Source organism: Cibotium barometz, chromosome 49 (genome assembly GCF_041138505.1).
Source record: "Cibotium barometz isolate CiBa-2024 chromosome 49, ASM4113850v1, whole genome shotgun sequence".
Taxonomy (NCBI): domain Eukaryota; kingdom Viridiplantae; phylum Streptophyta; class Polypodiopsida; order Cyatheales; family Cibotiaceae; genus Cibotium; species Cibotium barometz.
In genome coordinates, this window is record NC_141094.1 from 24,903,281 (window position 1) to 24,930,222 (window position 26,942).

At 45.0% G+C, this 26,942-nt stretch overlaps 1 protein-coding gene across 10 annotated transcripts in view; it reads left to right on the forward strand.

Annotated features, from left to right (window-relative positions):
- The window catches only part of CTC1 (conserved telomere maintenance component 1), a 125,319-nt gene that overhangs the window by 47,791 nt on the left and 50,586 nt on the right, over nt 1-26,942 (forward strand). For 7 of the 10 annotated variants that reach the window (XM_086786189.1, XM_086786190.1, XM_086786188.1 and 4 more), the window contains exons 5-8: nt 6,784-6,846; nt 6,963-7,040; nt 7,231-7,425; nt 7,665-7,769. In XM_086786189.1, coding sequence (XP_086642315.1) covers nt 6,784-6,846; nt 6,963-7,040; nt 7,231-7,425; nt 7,665-7,769 — 441 coding nt within the window. The remainder of the gene's footprint in view (nt 1-6,783; nt 6,847-6,962; nt 7,041-7,230; nt 7,426-7,664; nt 7,770-26,942) is intronic. The other 3 variants (XM_086786183.1, XM_086786186.1, XM_086786184.1) reach the window with 3 other exon arrangements.

Below are 26,942 nucleotides of genomic sequence, written 5' to 3' on the forward strand. Positions count from 1 at the left end.
AAGTGAAGACAAAACAGGGTTAGGGTTAGGGTTTATAGAAAGCAAACAGGCGTGGAAACCAAGGTGAAGGAGTGAACACGACTGCTGTACTCTTCAATGATAAAAAAAGTGAAGTACAAGCCACATGATAGTGACCCCTAAAGGATAAGTGTTCACATGTCCGGCCATAAATGTGCCGGGTGGACCAAAACACTTATAAACTGCATATAAGTGAAAATGAACTAAACTGGGGGAAAAAACCTCCACTAACTGAAGTAAAAAGTGCCCCAGTAACCTACTGATGATCACTAGCACTCCTCTGGGTGCATACACAGCATAAAACCCAACAAACCCCCCTGGAGTGATATGTGATCACTGTACATCATCCACCAAAAGGAAACAAATTCAAAGCATTGCGGAATGCTTCAAATTTCGGACGTGGTAATGCCTTGGTGAAGATGTCTGCCACATTCTGATCTGTAGGACAGTAGATCAGACTGATATCTCCTGCCTGGAGTCTCTCCCGAACAAAATGATAGTGAATCTCAATGTGTTTCGTGCGAGCATGAAACACAGGATTCCTGGCCACAGCAATGGCACTCTGACTATCAGTATAGATAGGTGTAGGCTCCTCCACTGAAATATCCATATCAGTCATAAGACGACGCAGCCAAACACACTCAACAGTAGTAGTGTAGGTTGCTCTGTACTCTGCCTCACAAGATGAAGTGGCCACTGTGGTCTGTTTCTTGCTTAGCCAAGAAATGCATGAAGCGCCAAGGAAGAAACAATTCCCACTAGTGGAATGTCTGGTATCAAAATCACCAGCCCAATCTGAATCACTGTAAGCATGTAACTGCATGTCACCCCCCTCAGGATAAAGCAACCCAAGAGACAAGGTACCCTGCAAATAACGGAATACACGCTTCACAGCTTGCCAATGTGACAACCGTGGGCTGTGCATGAATCTGCTCAACTGAGAGACTGCATACTGAATATCTGGCCTTGTATTACACAAGTAAATGAGGCACCCAACAGCCTGAGCATATGTAGTGGCATCAAAGGAAACACTGTCATCTTGTAGTGACAGTTTCATCCCAGGCTCCATAGGAGTACTAATAGGCTTGCAATCCTGAAATTTAAACTTCTCCAGAAGTTTAGCAACATAACGTGATTGCAACAACCCAATGCCTCTGTTATCCTGCACAAACTGTATGCCCAAATAGTAATGTACAAGGCCCAAGTCAGACATGTCAAATGTCTGTTGCAGTATCTCTTTAAATGCTGCAATTTTGTCATCATTTGATCCCATGAGCAAGAGATCATCCACGTAAAGACTGATGACCAGCAGATCTGTCTCTTCTTTCTTCACATACAAAGTGGTCTCTGATGGACTGTTCACAAATCCCTGAGTGAGTAGAAAAGCATCTATTTTTGCATACCAAGCTCGTGGAGCTTGTTTCAAACCATACAAGGCCTTTTTCAGCCTGCATACTTTCCCCTCATGACCATGTTCTGCAAATCCCATGGGCTGAAATACATAAACTTCCTCCTCGAGGTCCCCATGTAGGAATGCAGTCTTTATGTCCAACTGGTGAACAACCCAACCACGATGTGCAGCCAATGCAATGACACACCTAAGTGTCGACATACGGGATGTAGGAGCAAATGTCTCCTCATAATCAATGCCCTTCTTCTGTGCATAGCCCTTTGCAACTAGACGGGCTTTGTACCTGTCAATGGATCCATCTGCATGTCTTTTCAACTTATAGACCCATTTAGTACCAATGGCTTTCTTGCCTTTGGGCAGATCAACCAAATCCCATGTTTGATTCTTTTTAATAGAATCAATCTCATTCTGCATGGCTTTGTTCCAATGCACATTATCTCGTGCATCCACAAATGAATCAGGCTCATCATCATCCTGTAAACTGGCTGCCATAACCAGATTCAAATCCATGATGTGTGCATGCTCATTGGTCCTTGTCTCCCTACGAGTACGACCAGCAAGAGGACCCTTTAAATGGCTGTCCTGTAATGTCCTCAAATACCATCTAGGTATATGTCTGACCTGTGGTGCCTGCTGTCCCATATTTGGTTCAGCTTCTGGCTCATTTGGCTGCTGAATTTCTGCACCACGTACATCATTTGCTGGCTGTCCAGTACCCTCATGAGTTGGATCACCAACTGTGGAATGAAACTCCATGGGTAGTAGACCTTCAAACACATCATTTTCAGCCTGATTTGCCTCATAACCAGCCATGGATAACTCTGATTTTTCATCAAAAATCACATCCCGACTGATGAATATCTTCCTGGATAGTGGGTCATATAACCTGTAGCCCTTGCTCTCACGGCTATACCCAACAAAAATGCATTTTGTGGCTTTATCATCAAGCTTCCTCAACTCTTTGGGTATGTGTGCATATGCAAGACACCCAAAGATACGAAAATGCGATACAGAAGGCTTGCGGCCATGCCAAGCCTCAAAAGGAGTAATAGAAACCAATGCCTTTGTGGGACATCGATTTAAAATATGACAAGCACACATTACTGCTTCCACCCAAAAGATATGTGGTAGTCTTTTTGCCTTCAGCATACATCTGCCCATCTCCATGAGTGACCGATTTTTCCTTTCTGCAACCCCATTCTGCTGTGGAGTGTAAGGAGTAGTATACTGATGTTTTATACCTCTACTCCCAAGAAAGGAATTCAGCACATGTGACATATATTCCCCCCCTCGGTCAGAACGGAGAGTCTTCACCTTGCATCCTGACTCTGTTTCAGCAAGTGCTACAAAGGCCAAAAATGCATCATATACCTGTGATTTCTGTGTCAAAGGATAGACCCAGCATATACGAGAGAAGTCATCAATAAATGTTGCAAAATAAAAGCAACCACCTAATGACTTCGTCTGCATGGGTCCACAAAGATCACTGTGTATAAGTTGCAACTTTGCAGTTGCTCTTAGAGCCTGATCACGTGGGAAGGAAAACCTGTGCATTTTTCCCAAAATACATCCTTCACAAATGTGATCTGGAGGCTTCTCCATGAGAGGTAGATTTGTAAACATATTATGTCGCTGCATAAGCATAAGACTACCAAAATTTACATGCCCCATGCGAGCATGCCATAACTCCGCATCAACCATAGCTGGAGTAAGAGTGAATGCATGATAAGCAGACTGATCCACTGGCTGAAATGCATCCAACTCATAAAGTCCATGACATAATGTACCAGTAAGCATCAAGGTCAAGGCATTTGCTTTGTCTCTGACCATGCATTTATCATCATCAAAGTGGACTTGCATTCCACAATGTGCTAAAGAAGAAATGGACAACAAATTCTTCTTTATCCCTGGTACATATAAGGCATCTGTAAGGTGGAGAATGGAGCCATCAATGGCTGTAAGCTGAATCTCCCCAATGCCACACACTGGATATGAAGCATTGTTGGCACACTGAACAGTTTTGCCAACAGGGGCAGGGCCAACATGACTAAACAAATCCCTGCGAGATGTGATATGCTTTGAGGCACCACTATCAAAATACCAAGTACATGCATGCTCTGTCAAACTGAGTGCTTGTGAAGACCAAGAGGCATCATAGCTGCATGTAAAAAAACAGTAATCCCTGTCCTCAACAAAAGAAGCAGTCTCTGGAGGAGCTTTAGGAGCATCATTAACAGACATCCCAGCTTCCTTTGCCTTCTCTTTGGCAATCCTCTTCCTACATTCCGTGATGTAGTGACCTGGCTTCTTACAGTAATGACATTTTCCCTTCTTCTTGGGCTGTCCATCACCTTTCTTGGTATCCTGTGAAGAACCACCATCACCTGAATTTTGATTTGCACTCTTTGGCTGAGATTTCCCTTTCCCCTTTTGACCTGTAGTAAATGCTTGTTCAGCATTTGTGTTCATATTCATATTCTTCCTCATTTGCTCCTCTTGTAGTAAGAGAGCAACAAGTTCCTGATACTTGAGGGGTTCAACAGCATTCCTCATGCTGAGGTTCAAAGAGGTATGGAAAGCCAAGTAAGATCTTGGCAAAGAGTGCAAGATGGTGGACACAAGCTGTGTCTCAGGAATAATCTCATCCACATTGATGAGTTGCTCTCTCAAATCTTGCAGCTTGTTTAAGTGGCTAGACATATCATCTCCTTCATTCATTTTCTGATTTTCCAGCTCTCTTTTCAAAAATGAGATCCTAGCCTCATTACGAGCAGCATACATTTGCTCCAAAGTCACCCATGCATTCTGTGAAGAGCCAGCTGAATGAATATGAGGTATAATGGACCTCTGAACTGACAATGCAATGAGTGACAATGCTTGTGCATCCCTGGCATCCCATGTCTTTTGAGCATTTGTTCTCTGAACAGGCAATGGCTGTCTTGGAGCCTGTACCTGTTGTCCTCGTCCACGAGCACCCCCTTGAGGAGGAGTCTCTGGAGCCAATGGACCTGGACGTGGTTCATCACCACTAACAAAATCCCAAAGACCTTTTGCCACAAGCACATTTTTCAGCATAAAACTCCACAAGGAGTAGTTCGTGCCATCCAATTTGTCTTCCTTAGACAAATATGTGAATACATCACTTTGCTGTTGATTTGCCATTATGCTTTACGCACAAAGTTGTACCTGTTTACCAAAAACCCAATAGCAAAAAAACCTTGATAACAACTGTACTCCACTGAATACAGTTCACCCAAATCTGCCTGCACTCTCAATCCTCTGAATGTGCAGCTCAATGCACCAATGACTGAGTAGAGCAGCAAATGGCGTACACAATAGCACATGGCGTACACAATGCCAAAATGCCCCAAAAATGCCCAAATTGGCTGCACCCAAACTGTGCTAAAAACCTGTATATTTTTCTTGCTAGAAAAACTGCCTGTTGTGCCTGTATATTTTTCACAGAGAAAAATAAAAATGCCCAAAACTCAAAACCTGTAATGCTTACCAGCTGAGATAAGAGATGATTGATGTACTCGTAGACTGTTGTACTGTGTAGGTACTTTACGAAACCAGTCCTCTGTAAGCAAGCAGGTACAGTACGGATTCTGAGGCGACCACAGTACTGCAGGTTCAGTCAGCGCTGAAGGCGTATGGCTGCGCAAGTGACAGTAGGCACTGTCGGGTCTGCAGGCGGCGACTTGTAGTACTGTTGGCGCTGAAGGCGTAGGCGTACGGTGGCTAGTACACGTGCGCTGTACACGTGCGCTCAAGTTATAGGCGGCGTACTGACTAATGCAGTACCCGACTGAAGGCGACCAGGTACGGGCAGCAGGCACAGTGTAGATCTGACGGCGCACAGGTGTACGGGCTGAAGGCCAACTGGTGGAGGCGACTAGACACGGGCAGGTGGCGCACACGTACAGCTGAAGGCGGCGCAGGCTTGGTGTACGGGTAGTGTTGAGCGCAGGCAGTGTACGTATGATGTACGGGTCAGATGTACGGGCAGTTGATAAAGATAAATGTGTACAGCAATGGGCAAAGGCAAAGCTTCAATGGCTCTGATACCAATTGAAGACAAAACAGGGTTAGGGTTAGGGTTAGGGTTTACAGAAAGCAAACAGGCGTGGAAACCAAGGTGAAGGAGTGAACACGACTGCTGTACTCTTCAATGATAAAAAAAGTGAAGTACAAGCCACATGATAGTGACCCCTAAAGGATAAGTGTTCACATGTCCGGCCATAAATGTGCCGGGTGGACCAAAACACTTATAAACTGCATATAAGTGAAAATGAACTAAACTGGGGAAAAAACCTCCACTAACTGAAGTAAAAAGTGCCCCAGTAACCTACTGATGATCACTAGCACTCCTCTGGGTGCATACACAGCATAAAACCCAACAGGAAGCACACATGTCTATAAGTATTATGGCCCATGATTGCCGAAGTTGAAAAAAAGTGGGAATCATGGTGGCCTTTCTTGCCAAGAGATGATAATGCAGATCAAGTATATTTAGTCCACCATGCATTTTAGGTGTGCAGACCAAATATCGCCTCCCAGAAGACGTAGTGCTTTCGTATGATGCTTGGTTTTCCACAACAATTCCAAGGCACTAGACATAAAAGTATCAAAATCAGTTTTACGCCAAATCAACTATGGCAAGTAAAATTGCACATAGGCCATAATGATTGATTGAACAATTCTGAGACGCACATGTAAAGGCCATGTAGAGAGCTTCCAATATGCTAGCTTGGCCTTCAATTTGTTCAACACCCAATGAATGGCATCTTGCGTAGGCGGATACCATGCCAGTGGATATCCCAAATGACTAACTAGGTGGTCTGGTGACATATAATGTCCTGGCCATAACAGTGCATGCTAGTCACAAGAAGTCAACGGAAGTAGTTTAGACTTAGAAAAATTGATATAAAGTCTAGCTGCTTTACCAAGTAATTCTAGAGTTCTCATGATGCACTTAAGATCATTTGGATCCTTTTTAGGCATGAACAAAGAATCATCTGCATAGGCTTGGGCCACAAAATGCGGACTGTTGGGTAATTGCAGACGATGTAATTGCCCCTGTGTAGTCAAGACATCCATATACATCAAAAGTGGATGTGTGGCAATCGCATAGAGTAATGCAGCGCGCGCGCGCGCGCACGCACACACACACACACACACACACACACACACACACACACACACGTACACACGTACGTGTGCTGGAAGCCTGGTCATCCAGGATAGATCTTGTGAATTTAACTCTGTTTCATATGCCACCTTGTTTGAAAATGATTTTATCAGGATAGATCTTGTGAATTTAACTCTTTGCTCTTACTTTGTGGGTTGATCAGAACAAGGGCATTGCAGAAAACTATCTCAGAAATTTGTTGGATTTTGGCACTGATTGCTGCCGTGTGAGTTCTATTCTTTCTGTTAGTGAAATGGCAACATTAATTGCTTCACATGCAAGAGCAGAGTCATTGTTTTGTTTTCAGGTTCATGCTCTCAATTCTATTTTGTTTCTTTGCAGGATGTTTTTAAGGAGTTCTTTTTACACAATTCTTCTTGCCGGTTAGCTGAGTTAGTGTCAGGCAACTTCTCACTGCAGGTGCTTGGCTTTGACAAACAGTCAAGAGTCTCCTTTAAAAGATCTTGATTGCACAAGACCTAGTATTGCATTGTATTCACACTGCTCCTATTCTATAAGCGATGGTTCTTCTCCTGCCACAGCCATGCAATAGCAGTTTGTTTAACCGAAATCTTGTTTGTTTTCTGAAGCCTTGTTTTAATGATAGTAGGTTCCTCCAATCAGAAATTTTTGCAAGCAGATTCAAATATTGTGGCTTGACCAAAACTCATGTATATGGAGTAGACAACACAGGACTTTTGAGAAAGACGATCATATACATGACCTTGGAGCAATGAGGAACACTTTTATCCGGCGGGTGGTGTCTAGCAACACCCTTGGTGTGACCTTGCTTGGCTTTTTGCAGGTGATTAAATTTTTTGTCTAGGTGGTGGCACCCTACTTCTGGTTTTGATGTCATCTCTTTGATCCATGTTGCCTTGCTGTGGGAACTGTTCTAGGCTTTGCTAGTTTGTCAATTGTAGAATGATCGTTTTAGATTCACTGGATTAAATCTGTTTAGATTTACCATCAAGCTTTTATACCTTGGTAATTAAGCCTTTGAACTTTTGAATGGTTTCTTGTACTGTCTTTCATTATTTTCAGTTCTCCAAGGTGTTGGGAAAACTGCAATTGCTGGATGCAACTGGAGCAATAGATGTGGTCATTCCCGATCTTCAAACAGCTCAATGCTATCAAGGAGCATGTCAGGTTTAAGCTTGCATGCGCTATTACTTTAGAGAAGATAAGAGTCAATAACCATAATTTAAGGGACGTCAAGATTTCTTTCTGCTTTTTTGACAATCTGTGATTCCAAATGCCTCGTTGAAACCTTAAAAAGCAGCAGTATAAGGCTTCCTCCTGTTTCCATGTTGACCCATAGATCTAGCCAAACTCTTCTCAGGGGAAGAGCATTCATTCTTGGTTTTGTAGTAAGTGCTGTCGGAAATGATAGTGGCAAGTAACCTAATAGCAGAATTCAATAGGAAGGGATGTTATCCAAGATGCTCATGAAAGCAGTTTGTTTGGACTGTGACCTAGACCTGCCCGGGTCTTGATTTGAATAGAAGATAGTGTGGGTCATCTTGGAGCAGAGGGTAGGTAGAGTCTATTGATATGTCAGGCTCTATTTGGTAGCCTCTATGTATTTGGACCTCCAAATTTTCCAAGCTCTCAAACTTGGAGTAATTCCCCTGGTTGAGTCTTCTGCCGAGCGATATGGTTCAACTGCCCTACAGCAGGCTGACTGCTGTTGGGGGGCCATATAAAATGGCCCCCAGCCCCCTTGTCAGTATTGTAACTTTTCCGGGATTCTTTTGTGTATATAGAGCAGAGTTACACGCCTCTATCTTCCTCTCTCTCTTGTGCTGTGATTTTCTGCATTGCGTTTTGCTCTTGTGTTCCCAGATCTGGTCATCGTCTCCGTTGCGTATTCTGACATGGTATCAGAGCCTAGGCTCTAGATAGTTCTTGGGATTTGTGTGAGCAAGAGGGGGACTGTTGTGTTGCTGATTGGTGGACCGTACGGGACTGTTCGGGAAGAGGAGAAGCAAGAGGACGGCGGGCTGATTTGCTGGACAGCCACTTGCCGGTGTTAGTTCTTCTTTGTTCCCACCCACCCACCCTTTTTCAGTGTACATCCCCGCAATGGCATATCTGTTTGAGATGGCCGAGAGGCATGTGAAGATCCCGACACTCCCAACGTTCCCGGTGGACCGTCAGTTGGACGGGAGCAACTACGGCATATGGAAGGTTATGATGGAATCTGTTCTAGAGTCTTACGACCTCGCTGATTTCGTCGTTGTTGGGGTTCCACGGCCGGAAGTAGAGGAAGGGGAGTTACCGTCGATCGGAAAGGACCGGGAGGATGTGGGATCGTGTCAACACCAGGGTTCGTTCGTTTATCTTTCTCAACTGCACACCGCAGGTAATCAATCATGTAAAGCATATGACACTGGCCAGAGGTATATGGCAGCATTTTACAACAGGGTATCCCCCATGAAGAGGATTTCTTTGGAAGTACAGATGTGGGTTATGAGCCCTGCAAAGTCGTTGACGATGCGGGAGCATATTAACAAGCTGCAGGCTCTTCAGCAGGAAGTTCTTCTGGCTGGGAAGGAGATATCGTCAGAGGACATGGCCATAACGTTGCTGTCACACTTGCCCTCTCAGTACTCAGCATTTTACTCGTCTTTGATTACCAGTGGCAGGCTCAGCACCATCACGTGGGAGGAGCTTGTGCCCATGGTCTTGGACCAGGAGGAACGATTCACGAACCCTCCTCAGAGTGGAGGTTCAGAGGCCTTAACTGGCCAACGGTCGAAAGGCCGTAACACGGGCAAAGGGAAGGCTTCGTCGGAGAAGTCTTCTGAGAAGAAGTCCGTTACTGACAGCGAGAAACTAAAGGCAGAGAGGACCTGTAATGATTGTGGTAAGAAAGGCCACTATTGGAGGCAGTGTCCCAAGCAGAAGACCGAGAAGGGTGAAGATTCCTCAACAACAATCATGAAAACTCATGCTTTTGTGCAACTGGAGGTGATGGACACCGATGTTTCATTTTCTTCAGGCAGGGAGGAGATTGGAGGATTCTCCGCAAAACGGATACGGGAGTGGATTCTAGACAATGGTGCTTCCAGGCACATGACTCCTTCCCGTTTAGATTTACAGGATCTCTGCAAGTATTCTGGTACATTCTTACTGGGGATACATCCACTATCCCTGTTCACAGTGAGGGCAGGATGGAGATAGTTCTCGATTGGCAGAGGAGGGAAGCATTCCTCCTAGGTGTTGTATGTTCCGTCACTTGCTTTTCATCTGTTGTCAGTGCATCAGGTTTGCAAGACTGGCGTACGGGTGGAGTTTGATGAGCATTTTGTTGCTCTCCGGGACAAAGCAACAGGCCAGGTAGTTTGGGAAGGCGGAGTGGAGAATGGAGTTTACAAGCTTTCAGCACTCTCTCTCCCACGTCCTTAGGTTTGTGATGAGTGGCAGTCTGGTAATGGCCACTTAAGTGTGGATACGCTACAGGTGCAGGCTTTCCGGGACCAGATGGTGGATAGCTTGCCAGTTGATATGGCAGCAGTTGGCAGGAACTTTCCAGTATTGATGTTGGTGGTTCTTGTGTTCGTCAGTCAGAGGAAACTGAACAGGTGACTTATGCTCTGATGTCTCGTAGTACTCGGGACAAAGAAACTCCTATAGATGAGGATGTTCTTTCCACGGGGACCTCTTGGAAAGCCAGGCAGGTGGCAGTTGATTACTTGCAGAAGGAGGTGAATACTCCAGGCTGTGGTTCCGGATTCAGAGGGGGTAGTTGACAGGTTTCCGAAGGCCTTGCGTGGTCTTCAGCAGGTTTCCAGGACTTGTTTTTGCACCGTAACAGGTGTTGATCCTTGTGAGGAGTGTGATGCCTCTTTGACTCAGAAGCAGAATGGTTCATTGATCTGGTTGATGGATATCAGATTGGACGAGAGCTTCCTGATGAGGCAATTGAGCTCATGGTTGCAGATGACTCTTTGGGAGGCAGGATTGTGTTTCCTGTGGTTTCTGTGGCATGCGAAGGATCATGGACTCTTGTACACAGGAGGGGGATTGATTGATGGAGTCCGACTCCACGGTGGGATTGACTCAGTTTGGGGAGGAGATCCGGACACGAGGAGATCTACTTCAGGCCCAGGAGCAGTTTTATGGAGCAGTACGAGGCAGTCATCGTTTGCCTTGTCAAGGACAGAGGCAGAGTACCGGGCTGCTTGTGATGTTGCTTGTGAGGTGGTGAGGTTGCAGAGGTTGCATTGCAGGATTGGGCTTCCACTGGAGGAACCCATGGTCATCCAGAGGCACTTTGTTCGTGAACAGATCGTTTTGCTGATGACATCTTGCTAGAGCTCTGTTCGACGGAGGACAGTACGGTGGACCTCTTCACGAAGTCGCTATCTCAGGATTTGCTCAGGCGGCACCCCAGCTCTTTGTGGTTGGTTTCATAGCCAGGAGCTGAGAGGGGGTGTTAGAAGTCATCTCCTGTCTATTTTTATACACCAGGGCCTGTGTTGTGTGTGTGCCCGCCCTTATTAGGTGTTTTCTCATTTTTCCCCACTCTCCGTATTTTTCGGCAGTCTTAAGATGGCAGGAGGACCCAGTTGGTGGCCGACTGCATCAGCATGTTTATGTTCTCATTTTGGAGCTGGCCGACTGGACTGGACAGGTCATGGACCATTTTGTGCTGGCCGACTGCTGTTTGCAAGTCGTGGGTGTCCTGTCGGCTGCCCTACAGCAGGCTGACTGCTGTTGGGGGGCCATATAAAATGGCCCCCCCCTAGCCCCCTTGTCAGTATTGTACCTTTTCCGGGATTCTTTTGTGTATATAGAGCAGAGTTACACGCCTCTCTTTCTCTCTTGTGCTGTGATTTTCTGCATTGCGTTTTGCTCTCGTGTTCCCAGATCTGGTCATCATCTCCGCTGCGTATTCTGACATTCCCTTGGTCAAAAGAAATTTTTCTCTTTTTCAAATATTGTACAGATTTTGATCTTGTGGCACAGGGGACCAGTGACCCACCCCCATCGCACTCAAGTTTCCAAGCCTCCTGCGGGCCTATTGCAAGTTGTTGAAGTCCATAGGTGTTGCTTTTGGTCAGGTTCTGGAGGTCACTACCCTCCTAGGTCTACCCTCATCTGCCTTAGCAGCAGTCTATGTGAGCGTTGATTGGTTGTTGTTAAGGAAAACATACTACCTTGCACACAAGAGGGAAAGAGAAGAGAAGAGAGATGCATGCAAGGGTCGAGTCCGGAGAGTCGCACTTGGCCAACCCTATGTAGGAAATATGAAAATGAGAGCAAAACTAGAAATGAAACACAAAGCTTAGACATACCTTGAGATGAGTGTAGACAAGACACAAGATTGATGCTTTCATTGATGTGACACCTACAATATATAGGTGAGAAGTACAAGATAGAGCATGAGTGCATATGGGATAAATCCCTGAGTGCCACGTGGCATACTGAGATGACCAAGACTAAAAGTACTCCTAGTGAGCACTTATTTCCAACACCCTCCTTAAGTGGACACTAGGAGGAAGACAAAAAGACAAGACTATGACATGACAAAAGATAAGACCAAGACAGAGAGACTAGACAAGGATTGAGAGACAAGCTAGAAGACAAGATGGACAAGACTAGAAGACAGAAGACAGACATAAAGACTGATAGACTGAGAGACAAGACATGACAGACAAAGATCCTGAGACACCCCTCCTCAAGTGATATCCTCATATGGGTCCACAAGGGTAGGGACAAAAGTGGATCATAGACAGACAGAGAGAGAGAGACAATCAGCCAGTAGAGTGGTCCCACAGAGAGAGAGACTTTCAGATAGACATGAGAGAGACTGACAAAATAGAAGATAAATGGGGACATAGACAAAATGCCAAAGAGAATGTGGGTAGCTAATCCACAAAAGAGAGGCATATAGACTGATAGATAGAGTGTCAAAGACATGTGACAGGATAGACACACAGGATAGACACATAGACAGAGAGACTGACTGATTGTAGATAGACAGAGAGATGGACCTTGATTGATAATCCCTCCTCAAGGGCAATCCTCCTGCTAGAGTGGGTAATGCAGGGGTGCCTCTTGGATAGGGACAAAGATAAGTCCATGTAGACAAATATGAGAGAGATGGGAAGGTCTTACCATATTTGGCAGTGTCTAATCCCGTACATGAGAGACAGATAGATGAAGGGAAGGTCTTACCACTTGCTGAAATGCAAGGGCAGTGTCTAATCCCGTACAAGATAGATTTCAGTTTTGAATTAATTTTGAAAAAAATAGAACTGAAAATATTGAAGCAGACAAGAGATAATCCACTTTGGTTTTTCCTTCAGGTCTTCCACCCTTTCAGGGGTAACCCGAGAGAGAGAGAGAGCTGCGAACAGAGATTTTTGCAAATAGAGAGTGATGTAGTACAGGGCCACAATACCCAGAGAGACCGGAGAGCGAGCAGAGGTGGAGAATTTGTTGCAGAACCTCGGGCAGCTCCTGGAGAAGTGCAGCCTGATGAAGAAGGTGGCGCAGAATTTCAGGAGCAGCACGGGGGCCAGGAGCAGAAGCAGATGTCGGGGCAGATGCAGCGCAGGTCTTGCTGGAGATGAAGAGGCAGAGGCGTAGAAGCTCAAGTAGAGAGACGGCAGTTGTTGGCGCAGATGTAGGAGCAGAAACAATAGGCGAAGTAGAGGCAAACAGGGCAGCGATGAGGGTAGGGGCAGCACGATGATGAACCCCCGCAGCAGCAAGATGGAGAAGACGGGCAGATCTGGAGTTGCACGCTGGCCGAGCAGAGACATGAGGAGATGGCGCAGCTGACTGATAGTTCGAATACAAAGAGCAGGGCCAGCTAAGTGGCGGCCAACAGCAGGGGCGGCGGTCAGAATTCTGTGGCGGGCAGAATAATGGCGACCAGCAGCTGCCCGTGAGAATGCTAATGCTGATGTCGGAACTCCTCCTACCACTGTCCCGACAGTAGTAGAGGTTTCTTGATTCGCCATTGCTTGATAGAGAGAGAGAGGCCCATGTGTTAGAGCGTGTCCTGAGGTCCATGGCGATGGAAGCTTTGCACCGAACAGATCAAAAACAGGAGAGAGAATTGAACCAAGCAAACACCAATGGGGACGGCTTGGAGAGAAAAAACAGGGAAACCCTAAAACCATGGCTCTGATACCATGTAGGAAATATGAAAATGAGAGCAAAACTAGAAATGAAACACAAAGCTTAGACATACCTTGAGATGAGTGTAGACAAGACACAAGATTGATGCTTTCATTGATGTGACACCTACAATATATAGGTGAGAAGTACAAGATAGAGCATGAGTGCATATGGGATAAATCCCTGAGTGCCACGTGGCATACTGAGATGACCAAGACTAAAAGTACTCCTAGTGAGCACTTATTTCCAACACCCTAAGAGGGTTAACTCCTCGATGTGAAGCCGTTAGAGGCTCACTCCACCTCTTCTTGTGTCACCCAAGAAGAAGTGAATTGTTGCGATCACGCTTGGGTCTGGGACTTGGTCATATCGGCGGATGAAATCGTTGAAGCGTTGGACCATGGTCTCTTTAGTGTACGACTGCTGGGCGGACGGAGGAACGAACCAAGGAAAGTTGTATTTCAGCTAAGGGTTCTGTTTCTGTTTCTGCTCCTCATGGAAAACATTCCACGCCCACCGTCTTCGTATCGGGAGGTAGTCCGGGCTGATGCGGAGTGCACGAGGCGCATTGCAGTACGTCTCCCAGATGAAAGATTGAAGAGGAAAGGGCACCTCTAGGCGGGTTGCTCGCCCATGAGCTTGAACCATGGGCCTGGTTGAGTTGCTGCTGGAGGTCGGTGATGCGGGCGAGGGCATGCCCAAGCTGCTGTGTCTGCTCATCGAACTTGCCCTGGAGTCTACATGTAAAGCAAGTTTGCCTGGTACAAGTCTTTAGACACCTGGCTCTCCTGTGCCTTAGCCAATAGCATCTCCCTCTGTGAAACTTGCACCACTTCTTGTTGATGGTAGATGCAATCCGTCATCTGCGTGATAAGCTCTCTGGCCATATGTGAAAATCCTAGCGCAAAGTTCGGGACGTCCCCATGGGCTGCATGCACACTTTCTGCGTAAGCCTTGCTGGAGCGGAAACTGCTTGAGCATGCCCAACGGAGGGTGTTGATGGTGTTCTGCTGTGCTGTTTGGGGGGAAGAAGGTCCAGCATCTGTGAATGAGGGGATATCGGTGAAGTGGTCCGGAGGTGGTGTCTCAAATAGATTTCGGTTAAAGAAGTCATGCTTTTGTTTCTCTTCCTCCTCCGCGGCCTTTCTGGTTCTTCTGTAGTTGCCAGCTCCTCTCGTGTAGAGCCTGGACTGGGTGGTGGAGGGACCTGTTCAGTGGCTGTTGGCTCTTGGTGTTGCCTCTTTGCTGGTGGGGACTAGGGAGAAGTTGGTGGCTGGAGCAGAGATATAGTGGCAGCGTCGGGTGCCACTGAGCTGAATAGCGGGGCAGCTCCTCCCACCCAGCCGCGTAATAGAGTACCCGTGTTAACAAGGTGGCCACTGCGAGCTTTCCCTGTGGGTTGGAACATGAGCATGATGTATATTTCTTGTTTTTCTCACGTATATTTCTTTTAGTTTTACTTTCAGTACCATGATGATATATTGCATGGACATGATGTAACATTTTGGTCTCATAGGTCATTTTGGCCTTTTGAAGATGTTAATACAACTTTCTTTCTTTCTTTCTTTCTTTCTCTGATCTTGATGCAGACTCCTCGTAGGTGGGCTATAGCTCACAATGTATTCCCTCTTCCCCTAGGAGAGCATTTTTCCCACTAATGGAAGGGAGATTGCACCCATGCTGTGACACATAAGATTTTTTCTCTTGAGGACTTTCCTATGGTTGCCTCCCCTAGGTGTCTACTTATGCGAGGCGTTCCTTCTCCTTGAGAGGAGATGTGACCACAAGGTCTGTTCGTACCTTTCACACTCTTCATCCATGTTTGTCTCATGGAATATTCAGGGGTTAGGCGGTATCCTTCCTTGCCGTTGGGAGACAGGTCGCTCCTACAGTTACAGATGGCCCGATTGACATTCTACTCATGGAGGAGCACAAATTGGATGACAACCAATGCAATCGTTTTGGTAAGCTTCTATTTGGTCACATTTTTTGGTCTGGGGATGCAGTGGTGTATGTATTTCAGTTTCGTAGTCCATCTTGTCTTGCATAATTGGTCATGGTGTTGTGATGCCTGCCATAGTACAATGGATTATTGTCCTGCAGGACAATATACATGTTATCCTCAATATTTATGCCCCCAATCATAGAGGGGAGAGGACTTCCTTTTGGAAGCTTCTCACAGAATGGCTTCATCAGCATGCAGATCATTGGATCATTGGGTGAGATTTTAATATGGTTGAATAACCAACAGATAAAAGACCTCCTCCCTCCTCTACAGTTGCTCTAACAGATGAAGAGATGTAGGATGTATCTATGCCCGCCTAGACCGCTTCTATGTTGATGATTGGTTTTTGATAGGGAAGGATCTATGTGCATTGCAGTTGAGACTACGAAGTCTGCCCTCTGACCACTGCCCAGTGGTTTTGAGTTACGTCGCCAGGTTGCTGACATCTGGGGTTCCCATGACTTAACCGATGGCCAACAAGAGGTTGCACATGCATTGCAGATCATGAGTGGTTTTTACCACAAGGTGGCCTTACAGAGGAGACATAAGATTTTTGATCATGAGAGAGCTATGAGCAGGTGCAGGTTGGCAGCCTTGCAGAGGGAGCATGAAAAGCATCCTGATGCCCTTTGGATTGCAGATACTCTTTGCACTATCAAGATTGAGTTGCAGCATGCCATGGAGCAGAAGGTAGAGTATCGATACCATGTTCAGAAATCATATCGGATCCAGATGGATGGCAAATGTTATAAACACTTCTTTGCTGCTCATGATCCATCTCTTAGTTTATTTACGTGGGTAGTGGGACGTTATTAAAACGTAACCCACAACCCACGTAAAGTTATCCATGACCCACGAATCACGCAACTCCAGCGCGCATCGTCCACAAACCAACGCTGATGGTTAACGGAAAAGATGCGCATCTCTGCAGTAAGGGAAAAAAACGACTGCAAACCAAGGGAAAAAAAAGATGCGCGCCTCGGTCCTTTGCAGCAAGGGAAAAGCAGAACAAGGGAATTTTTAAAAAATAAAAAATTGACTTGCAGGCTGCAAATGAAGGTCTCCCTACTTCCAAGAAACGGTTTGACTCATTACTGAGTTTGGGCCTACCTATGCCCTCCCCTCCTCGGAGCGGCTCAGGACCACCCTTGTGCTAAAGGAGAAAGAAGCCATTGATCTTGCCATGCAAAATGTCAAAGAAGGTTGGCAAAAGAATGGTGTCTCTGTCATCAGTGATGGATGGAGTGAAAGCCGTTCTTGTTCTATCCATGGCATTATGGCCTACTCTCAGGGCAATACGTTCTTTTTGTCTTCCCATAATGCCTCTCCAATTGGCAAATCTTCAGATGTCATTGTGGAGGAGTGGGCAGAAGCAACAGAGCAAGTTGGAGCTGTGGATGTCATCCAAGTCATCGGTGATGGAGAGAACTCAAATCGAGCAGCAGGTGAAAAGCTTTTGACAAGGTACCTGCACATCACATTCACTCCATGCGTTGCACATGGATTCAATAATCCCTTGAGAAGGACATTGATACCCTTCCTTGGGTTGCTCCGTACATAGCACATAGTAAAGAGATTGTTAGCTTCATTACGCGGCATCAATTCATTCTATCCGAGTTCAGGAGAAGGTCTTCAAACAAGGACTTGCTCAAATATTCTGAAAACAATATTCTCATACTAGAGAGGTTGACCGAGGTGCACAATGTTCTCAAGCAGATAATGGTGAGTGATGAGTGGAACAATTGGCCAACCTCTCTCACATCATAGGGAAGAGCATGCTACAGCCATATCATGGATGACAGCTCATGGGGTGAAGTGAAGCATGTTGTCGACATCACCAAGCCTATGATCCACATGCTCCAAATTGTGGATAGCAGAAAGCCATGCATTGGTAAAGTGTATGAAGGCATCGACAAGATGGTGGAGTGCATCAAGGAGCTGGAAGTAGATGAACACGAGCGAGAGTAACTCCGAAAGCTATGTCAGGATAGGTCGGATCAATACCATTTAAATATGCATGCGGCATTTGTGCTAGATCCGGAGTTCTAGGGCAATGGGCAAGAGAGGGATAATGAAGTCTTTGAAGGTTGGGATCTTATTCTTGCGAGACTGGTTCCAGATGCTGTGGTACGTAGAGCAATTAGAAGCCAACTCTTCTTGTATAGGAGCAAAGCTGGAAAGTTCGATTCTGCAGATGTGCAGGCGGACATGACACATGTGGGAGGGCCTCTTTGGTGGGAGGATTACGGAGTAGCAACTCTAGATCTTCAACGTCTTGCCATCTGCATTCTTAGTTAGAATGCAAGTTCCTCTCCTATTGAGCAACTATGGAGTGTCTTTAGCCACGACGTCTCAAAGAAGAGGAACGGCTTGTTAACACCTAGAACATATGATTTGGTGTATGTGACAGCCAACTTGCACCTTTTGCCTCAAGTTGCAAGTGGTAATCCTGACAATGAGAGCTTCATATCCATGAAGGGAGATTCGGATTTAGATTCCGATGAGCTTCCAGCTTCACCCTTCACGAGCTCACGATGCAGCTACGAATGAGAGTTTGGATTATATTCTAAGCTCTATTTGACATTCTTCTTTTTAGAGTTCATTTCCTTAGTTATCCAAGCCCTTTATTGTACCCTTGTTTTCTTCATGAGAAATCTATGAACATGACTAGCTGCTGCTACTTTTGAAAATTGTTCTCTTTGAAGTTTTTCCTAGTTTGTATGTTGTAGATTTATTGCATTTTTTACTCTATTTGTCTATCTTGTTCGCAACATAATTAATGTCTCATTCCTATCTAAACTCTATGTCATGATGACATGTCATTCCCGTTCCGAGTCCAAACGTCCCTATTCCCTGTTCCGAAGTCAAGCCTTGTTCCCGTTCCCGTTCCATGTTCCATGTGATTATGTCTCCTCTACCCTTACGTAGAGAGGAGGAATTGTATTCTGAGCTTGCAAATGACATTGCTATGTATCTCAAGGCCTCCCATATTTGCCTTTGTTCTTTTCAAATTGCCTTGAAGGAATTTTAGTTATCCACAGAAGCTCTTATCAACTGACATAAATCGGTTGGTTTTTGGGTAAGTGACTTTGTGGGGTGTAGAACTTTGGATTTATTTGGATTGAGGAGGCAGCACTGTGAGATACTTGGGATCGATATACCTCCTACAGAGTAGTTTGCACCAATTCTCATGAGTATAATGGAGCTCTAGGAAACTGGACTTTGCCTCTAAGACCCTTGGTGATTAACCAAATATTGCTTGCCTCAGCATGGTATATCTTCTCTTATTGGATGCTTCTCACGAGGATGCATTGGTAAGCTACAGAGACTGCTTTGCAACTTTCTTTGGTTAGGTTTGGATGGCATAGTAGAGATACTCCAGCCAAAGTTGCATGGGAGACTATCATTCGTCCCAGGTAGGCAGGAGTGAACCTGGGCCAGAATCCAGGGATCTTCAAGGGCCGCAGAGAGAAAGCGTGGCCAGTTTGTGAGAGTGGAATCATGGTCTATTCTTCATTTCCACTCATATGCGACCTTGTCGGCAACACAAGGCACCCGATTGGTTGAGATAGTTTGGTTTGAAATCTCTCTTTTGTATATTTTTTCATACTTAATAGAAGTCTCTTCTCTCGAAAAAAATAAAAATATTATAGAACAAGATAGAGGCTTTCTTCCAGGCACTGAGCTATGGAATAATTTTTTTCTCCCTTAGATCTCTAGATGTACGCTTTGTGTGTTGGACATGTCATCTCCAGCTCTCTTTTACTCCATTTTATGCCCCTTTAACCCGGATATTTATTTGATATCTATGGATTTTTCCTCTATTTTATAGCTTATTTTTAGGCATTTATCACTTTTGCTATAGTCGTGCCTTTTGCTACCGGCCGATTGCTCCCAACATGAGATGTATATAAGCATGGCCATTGTGCCTTCACATTCATTCAATACTTGTAGTTCTTGGCTCAAGTGTTGGATTTCTCTTGGCTGTCTACTCTCTCGTGTGATCTCTGTTTACTTCCGCTTCATATTCACATATTCTCACATGGTATCAAAGATCTTGTGCTTCCATAGATCAGCAAGAAGAGTTTTCAGCCTGTGTTTTTTTTTCTCCTTTGCTTCCTTGGTGGCTGCGTTTTGGAGATTCCAAGTTTTTTCTGCATTGATTCGGGGCTGTTTTTCGCCTCCTGGAAAGCACTTCTTTGCTATGTTTCTCCCACAACAATACCTTATTGCTTTTTATTATTATTATTATTATTATTTCCAGCCCTTCCTCCCTCCCTCCATCTCCTCCCCTATTTTTGTATTATGTCCCTACCCGGGATTAGTGGTAGCACCGTGCACTTGCTCCATTAGCCTCTGCCCCCCTTACTTCATCGCGCATCGGGTCGGTTCCCGTCTTCACCTGCGTGCCTTGATCTCCGGCAGGAATACAGTTCTACATCTTTCTTTCACCTCACCTAGCGTGTAGGGAGGGGTGGGCGACCCCCGAGTACCTACTTGCAGCCTTTCCGTTGTAAATTCAAGAGGAGGATTCCATGGCTTCTACACCGATTGTCATCTCTTCATCCATTCCTCAACTTCCCAAGGAATCCATCTTAGATGGAACCAACTGTCTTGATTGGGCACTATAGATGAAGACTCCCCTTATGTATCATCGGCTATGGGATATTGTTTCTGGTACAGATGCCTCTCCCGATACAACTTCTTCTCAAGCTGCGATTCATGCCTGGGTTGACAAAGATGCAAGGGCTCATGTCTTTATCTTCTTCAACATAAAACCCTCTATTGCTTGTCAATTTGATGACAATGACAAGAAAACTGCGGAAGAATTATGGGATACTATCTAGAGGAGGTATCACCATGAGAACTTTGCTCAGAAGGTAGCCATAGAGAATCAGCCTTCCAACATGAAGATTGTCGATACTACTAACATCATGGATTCTGTAACGGATTTCATAACCATTCAGAAGTAGTTGGTCTCTTTGGGGAGCAAAGCTACCGATGAGGACTTAGTCTATCGGCTCCTTGCCAAATTGCTCGAGACTTTCTCTACTTTTTGTGATACTATATCACTTCTTTCTTCTACTCTTGATCTATATACCATTATTGGCATGCTTCAAGATCGGGCCATGAGAAAGAAGACCAGCCAGGGTACTTCCGTGAACCTTCTTCAGGCTAAGGGAAAAAGAAAACGGTGGTCCAAGGTTTCCACGAGCAACGAAGGTGACCACAAGCTTGCTAACAATGTTGCTCATCATAAGGAGCTTACTTGTCATTATTGTGGTCTCAAAGGTGAAATTCAGCTTGATTGTCACAAGAAGAAGAGAGAAGGTGGTTCTGCTAAGAAACCCCCCAATCAAACTTCCTCATCCACCAACCAAACTCAACAATCCTCTTCCACCAAGGAGACTGTCTTCATCTATAACATGCATCGGAATTATGCGTAATGAAGGATCTTGTCACTCAAAGTCTCACACTGCCTTCTTTACCTTGAGTTTCGCGAATCTTTAGCAATCCACTTTTATCACTTCAAACTTTAAGAGATTAGAGAGAGAGATAGATCTGTACACCTTCTTGGGTCCAAAATTACCCACTAAAGGGCCCCTCCTAATGCTAGGAGTATTTGCTTTATTATCTTTGAAGAGAATGAATGAGGACTGACTTTGGACTGTACATAAGCCAAACACACGACCTTTGAAAGACCAAGAGTCGGGCTGAACTGTACACGGTGGTAGAAGCACCAATGATGACTGATCTCAAGCCTATGCACTCCTCGAATGGAATGTAGGAAGGCTGCAAATCTGAGGCTAAGAGAAAGGGCTGATTGGGACTGTTCTAGGCTGTGAATGTATGCTGAAAATGAATGTATGAATGCGTTTTACCTTCACCGGTAAGGTTGTAGCAAAAGTATGATGTGAGTGAATGCTGAAAATGCAAGGTACTGATGTGCTTCTACTGGCTGAATGCTGTGGATGCTGCGTTTTGTTGACGTAGGGCTGAATGCTTCATGCGTAGATGCTCCTTGTGCTAAAGGGAAACGCTAGACTCCAACGAATATGAGATGAATGAATGAATGCAAGGCTGATCTATTTATATGCCTCTCATGAGCTAGTCGGCTGGTTGAAAGCTGGCCGATTGCATCATGTCTTGCATAAAATGGATAATGTTGATAATAATATGGTAAAAATGCCAGATAAATGCTATAAAATATGGGAAAAATACTCGATGATATTCAGAGTCTTTTGCATTGATCTAGATGGTCTATATGCATATGGGATGAATGATATGTAAAAATGCAAACATGTTCTGATGCAAACCCTCAGGCTTCTATGGTTTCTATATGCATGAATGATTCTCTCCAAGTGGGTTAAGGGACTTGACTGACTGACTGACTCTCTAAGACTGAGGAATGACCATAACTCGTGCTTGACATATCCTGGACTGAGGATTCCAATGGGGTCACGGCGTATGACAAATATCAAATCCTAAAGGGTTCTACTGCTGTACAGTGCAACTGATGACGAGCCATCTTGTCACCATGCACTATAGTGCAGAGTGCATGTGACATTCCCTCTTGTTTAGCTTGGTGGCAGGTTCATGGCTTCCAAGTAGTCCGCCAATAACTGGGGGTAATCTTGAAAGAACTCTTCGTTTAGCCTAATTGCTTCATGGGTACCGCAATCTCGAAACTTTGTATAAACTGATGGAGTCTTCAACCGAAACCATGGTTCCAACGATGAAGAAGGATCTGATTAGGCTTAATGACTTTTGATTCGTCTACCACGTCTAGGTGCTGTTCATCTCTGAAACAGCAAGCACTTCTGGTCCAACATATGGTTTTAGGCAAGAAACATGGAAAACATCATGCATCATCCAACTGTTAGGCAACTTCAGCTTCATGGAGACATCACTTATCTTTTTAGCTATGGGAAAGGGTCCAAAACTACAGAAAGAAAGCTTGGGATAGCGTTTGCCCACTTGTTTCAATCTCTGATTCATGATGCGTAAATAGACCCAATCCCCTTCCTTGAAGTGGACATCTCGACTAGACTTATTTGCGTGTCTGTGAACTAAATAATGGCCAGGCTCAGAATTGAGGGCCAAACTTGGTTGAGTACCAAACTCTCCGGAATCGGATCTTCTATGCTATCCAAGTCTTCTCCAGAGATATTGAGAATGGTAGACTCTTGCATAGTCTAGATGTTGGTCTTTCTACTAAGAGTATCGGCCAGTAGGTAATGCTTACCAAGGATGTACTTGTTCAGTTCTCTAAACTGGTGGAAGAGTTGACTCCATTGGGCACTTCGCATCGTCGGGAGCCACTTAAGTGCTTGGTGGTCTGTGTTGACTGTGAAAACGTGTCCATTAGGAACATGTTTCAAATGTTTGAGTACTGACTACTGTTCTAGCTTGCCCTTGAAAGTCTTGGAAAGATGATAGGGAAACTTGCTAGGAGGTTTTGCCCTAGGGACCAAATTGATATGATACTCCTCAGGATGAGAGGGTGGGAGATCATCCTTAAGCAAAATGTCTGAATGAGAAAGGAGATCTGCCAATTGGGGGATTGAAGAAGAAGATGAGACAACTATTATCGATGAGATAGAACCTGTCTGAGCATAAATCAATGCTTCTTTGCAGATAGCTTGGTGGGCCTAGAGATGAGAAATCATAGAAATGCCAAGAATGCTCCTATTCTCCACAAATCATGACAGGCTTAGGAAAACCTTTAGAGATGATAAAGGGGTATTGCCCCCAATTGGGAATAGGTTCATACTGACAAAACCACTGGATTCCTACGATCATGTCACACCCCAAAAGAGAAGAGACAATGAAATCTCTCTGGAATGAGGTCGTTTGAACCTGAAAAGAAAATTGCTGTGCTCGTTGAGATATGTGGGTGGGGAGACCAGGTGTGTAAACCCGTCCACCTCCAAATAACAAGGCACTAAGGTACAACTCATGTTGGTAGCCAACTGGGGAGAGATGGTGTCCTCAGAATTACCCATGTCAAAAAGGACTATGAACTGGCGGCTCTTAGCAGAGCCATAAGCTCGAATCAAGCTTTTCTGTGTGGTTGTAGCCTCACTCTCCTGCTTAGCATCAAGTACCATGGATGGCATGGGATGCATAGAAGGTAAGATCTGAACTACATTGGTGGTAGTAGGCGGTTTTGGAGGAGCGGGAGAGACTGTGGTAACTATGAGAGAAGACTCTTTGGAGGCTTTCTCCCCTTACCATTTCTGACAACCCTTCTTACCATGCCCAATGGTATGACAGTAAAAACATCGGTTTTCTGACTGATACTTCCTTTGCTCCTCTGGAGGAAGATAGCCTCGAGTGATGCCTGCTTTAGTCTTTTCCTCGGGGGTTTTCTTAGGCTTGGTTCCTTACCCCCTGAACTAGAGCTAGAATTGTTGTCTGTCTTAGTGTCTTTAGAAGACGAAATACCCTTCCCCGGTTGGGGTTTGGTACTAGACTACGGTTGCTTAGGCTTGTCCATGTTCATTCTCATTTCTTCATTTTGAGTGAGAGTCAAAGCTCGGTCATATGTGCCAGGTTCAAAGTTACGAATTGTGAACTGGATGTTAGGATCTAATTCATGAATGAATAGATCCATCTTGGCCTGTTGAGATAACTCTAATTGTTGTGCTAAAGTGATAACCTTTCCGGAAAACTGAAGCACGGGTGACCCATTCTGTCTGAGTCCATAGAACTCATTTGCTAGGTTGGTCAGATACTGGGGAGGAAAAAATCTGGTCTTAAGGTCATGGACAAAGGTATCCCAGCGAAAAGCTGTGACACCTATGATGTGGTCTGTATGGATGCTAGACCAATATTGCCACCAAGTGACTGCCTCACCCGTGAGGTGGGGAGCCGCTATGTGGACTTTGTCTTGAGGGTCTGTTAGCTTTGCCAATGGAAAATAAGCATTAAACTGATGAATAAATTGATTGATAGATGATCACACTCACCATCATACTTACTAAAATTCGGTTGAGTTCGGATGACGGTTGTCGACGTCGCGGGATTCTGGCTGGTGGCACCTATGGGTGGAGAAACTGAAGAGAGGTTTTGATACTTCAGATGTATGGCCTCCTTTTCCCATTAGTGGTTTATACGCTCTCGATCAAGCTCTCATTGGTACTCCCGATAGCGGCGAGCTCAGCCTGACGCTGGTCTTCTTCAAGCCTGCGTTGGGCTTCCTCATAGTCCTGTCTGTCTACTTTTTCTTCAAGCCTGCGTTGGGCTTCCTCATAGTCCTGTCTGTCTGCTTTTTCTTCAAGCCTGCGTTGGGCTTCCTCATAGTCATGTCTGCTTTTTCTTCCCACCGCCTGGCTTCATCCTCTGGTCTTTGTTGTTCCATTTGAAAGAAGGGGGTGATGAAGTGGGGGGTAACTGGAGGAGTGGGTTTTGTTGCTATTGCCTCCAAGAGTTGGAGACGCTTCATAAGAAGCTGGTTATGTGCTTGGAGTAGAGCTATGGTATTTGTAGTAGGAGGAAGAGTAAGGTCTCCTTTGGGGGAGACGTCTTCTTGCTCATGTGTACTCTTCTTTGTAGACATGTTACTAAAGTTGGTGGTCGCGCTAGAGCGAAGTATGACCATCCAAGGATGCTCTCACGCTAGGATGCGGTGTGTGTGGCCAAGCTGAATTTGATACCAATATAACATGCATCCCAAATTATCCACTGAAGGGGCCTCTTCTATTGCTAGGAGTATTTGCTTTATTATCTTTGAAGAGAATGAATGAGGACTGACTTTGGACTGTAGATAAGCCAAACACAAGACCTTTGAAAGACCAACTGTCAGGCTGAACTGCATACGGCTATAGAAGCACCAATGATGACTGATCTTAAGCCTATGCACTCTTCCAATGGAATGTAGGAAGGCTGCAAATTTGAGGCTGAGAGAAGGGGCTGATTGGGACTGTTCTAGGTTGAGAATGTATGCTGAAAATGAATGTATAAATGCGTTTTACCTTCATTGGTAGGGTTGTAGCAAAACAATGATGTGAGTGAATGCTGAAAACTGTATGTATGCTAAAAACGCAAGGTACTGATGTGCTTCTATGGCTGAATGCTGTGGAGGCTGCGTTTTGTTGATTTAGGGCTGAATGCTTCAGGCATAGATGCTCCTTGTGCTGAAGGGAAATGCTAGACTCCAATGAATATGAGATGAATGAATGAATGCAAGGCTGAGCTATTTATATGCCTCTCATGAGCTGGTCGGCTGGCTGAAAGCTGGCCGATTGCATCATGTCTTGCATAAAATGGATAATGTTGATAATAATATGGTAAAAATGCCAGATAAATGCTATAAAATATGGAAAAAATACTCGATGATATTCTGAGTCTTCTGCAGTGATCTAGATGGTCTATATGCATATGGGATGAATGATATGCAAAAATGTAGACATGTTCTGATGCAAACCTTAAGGCTTCTACGACTTCTATATGCATGAATGATTCTCTCCAAGTGGGTTAAGCGACTTGACTGATTGACTGACTCTCTAAGGTTGAGGAATAACCTACGTAGCTTGTGCTTGACACATCCTGGACTGAGGATTACAATGGGGTCATGACGTATGACAAATATCAAATCCTAAAGGGTTCTATTGGTGTACAGTGTTGCATTGATGATGAGTCATCATGTCACCATGCACTACAGTGCAGAGTGCATGTGACATTATCGGTATTGAGGAGCTTCCCTCTGACTCTTGTGTTCTTTCACGTGTTACGGATTGGGTGGTTGATAGTGGGTGTACTACTCACATGACTCGTGACAGGACCATTCTTCATGACATTTCTCCCAGCTCTTCGATGGTGTCCATTGGTGATGCTTTCAACTTGGAGGCCTCTTCGGTTGGTAAAGTATGACTTAACTCTTCCCTAGGCCAGCCTTCTACCATTCGGGATGTGCTTCATGTTCCCAAGCTCTCAAGCAATCTCCTCTTAGTTTTTTGGATTGCGGAGAAAGGATATGGTGTCTACTTTGACAGTTCTGTCCTTGAGATCATCGACACCAGCATCTTGCAAATTGTTGCCACAGTTTAGGAAGGTGGTCTTTATCGGTTGAAGGACTTTGGTGGCTCTTTGAATGAGTCCCAATCTCATCTGTTGCAATTTCTTCGTAGCTATTATGCCTTGGTAGCTGGAGATTTGTGGCATGCTCGGTACGGGCA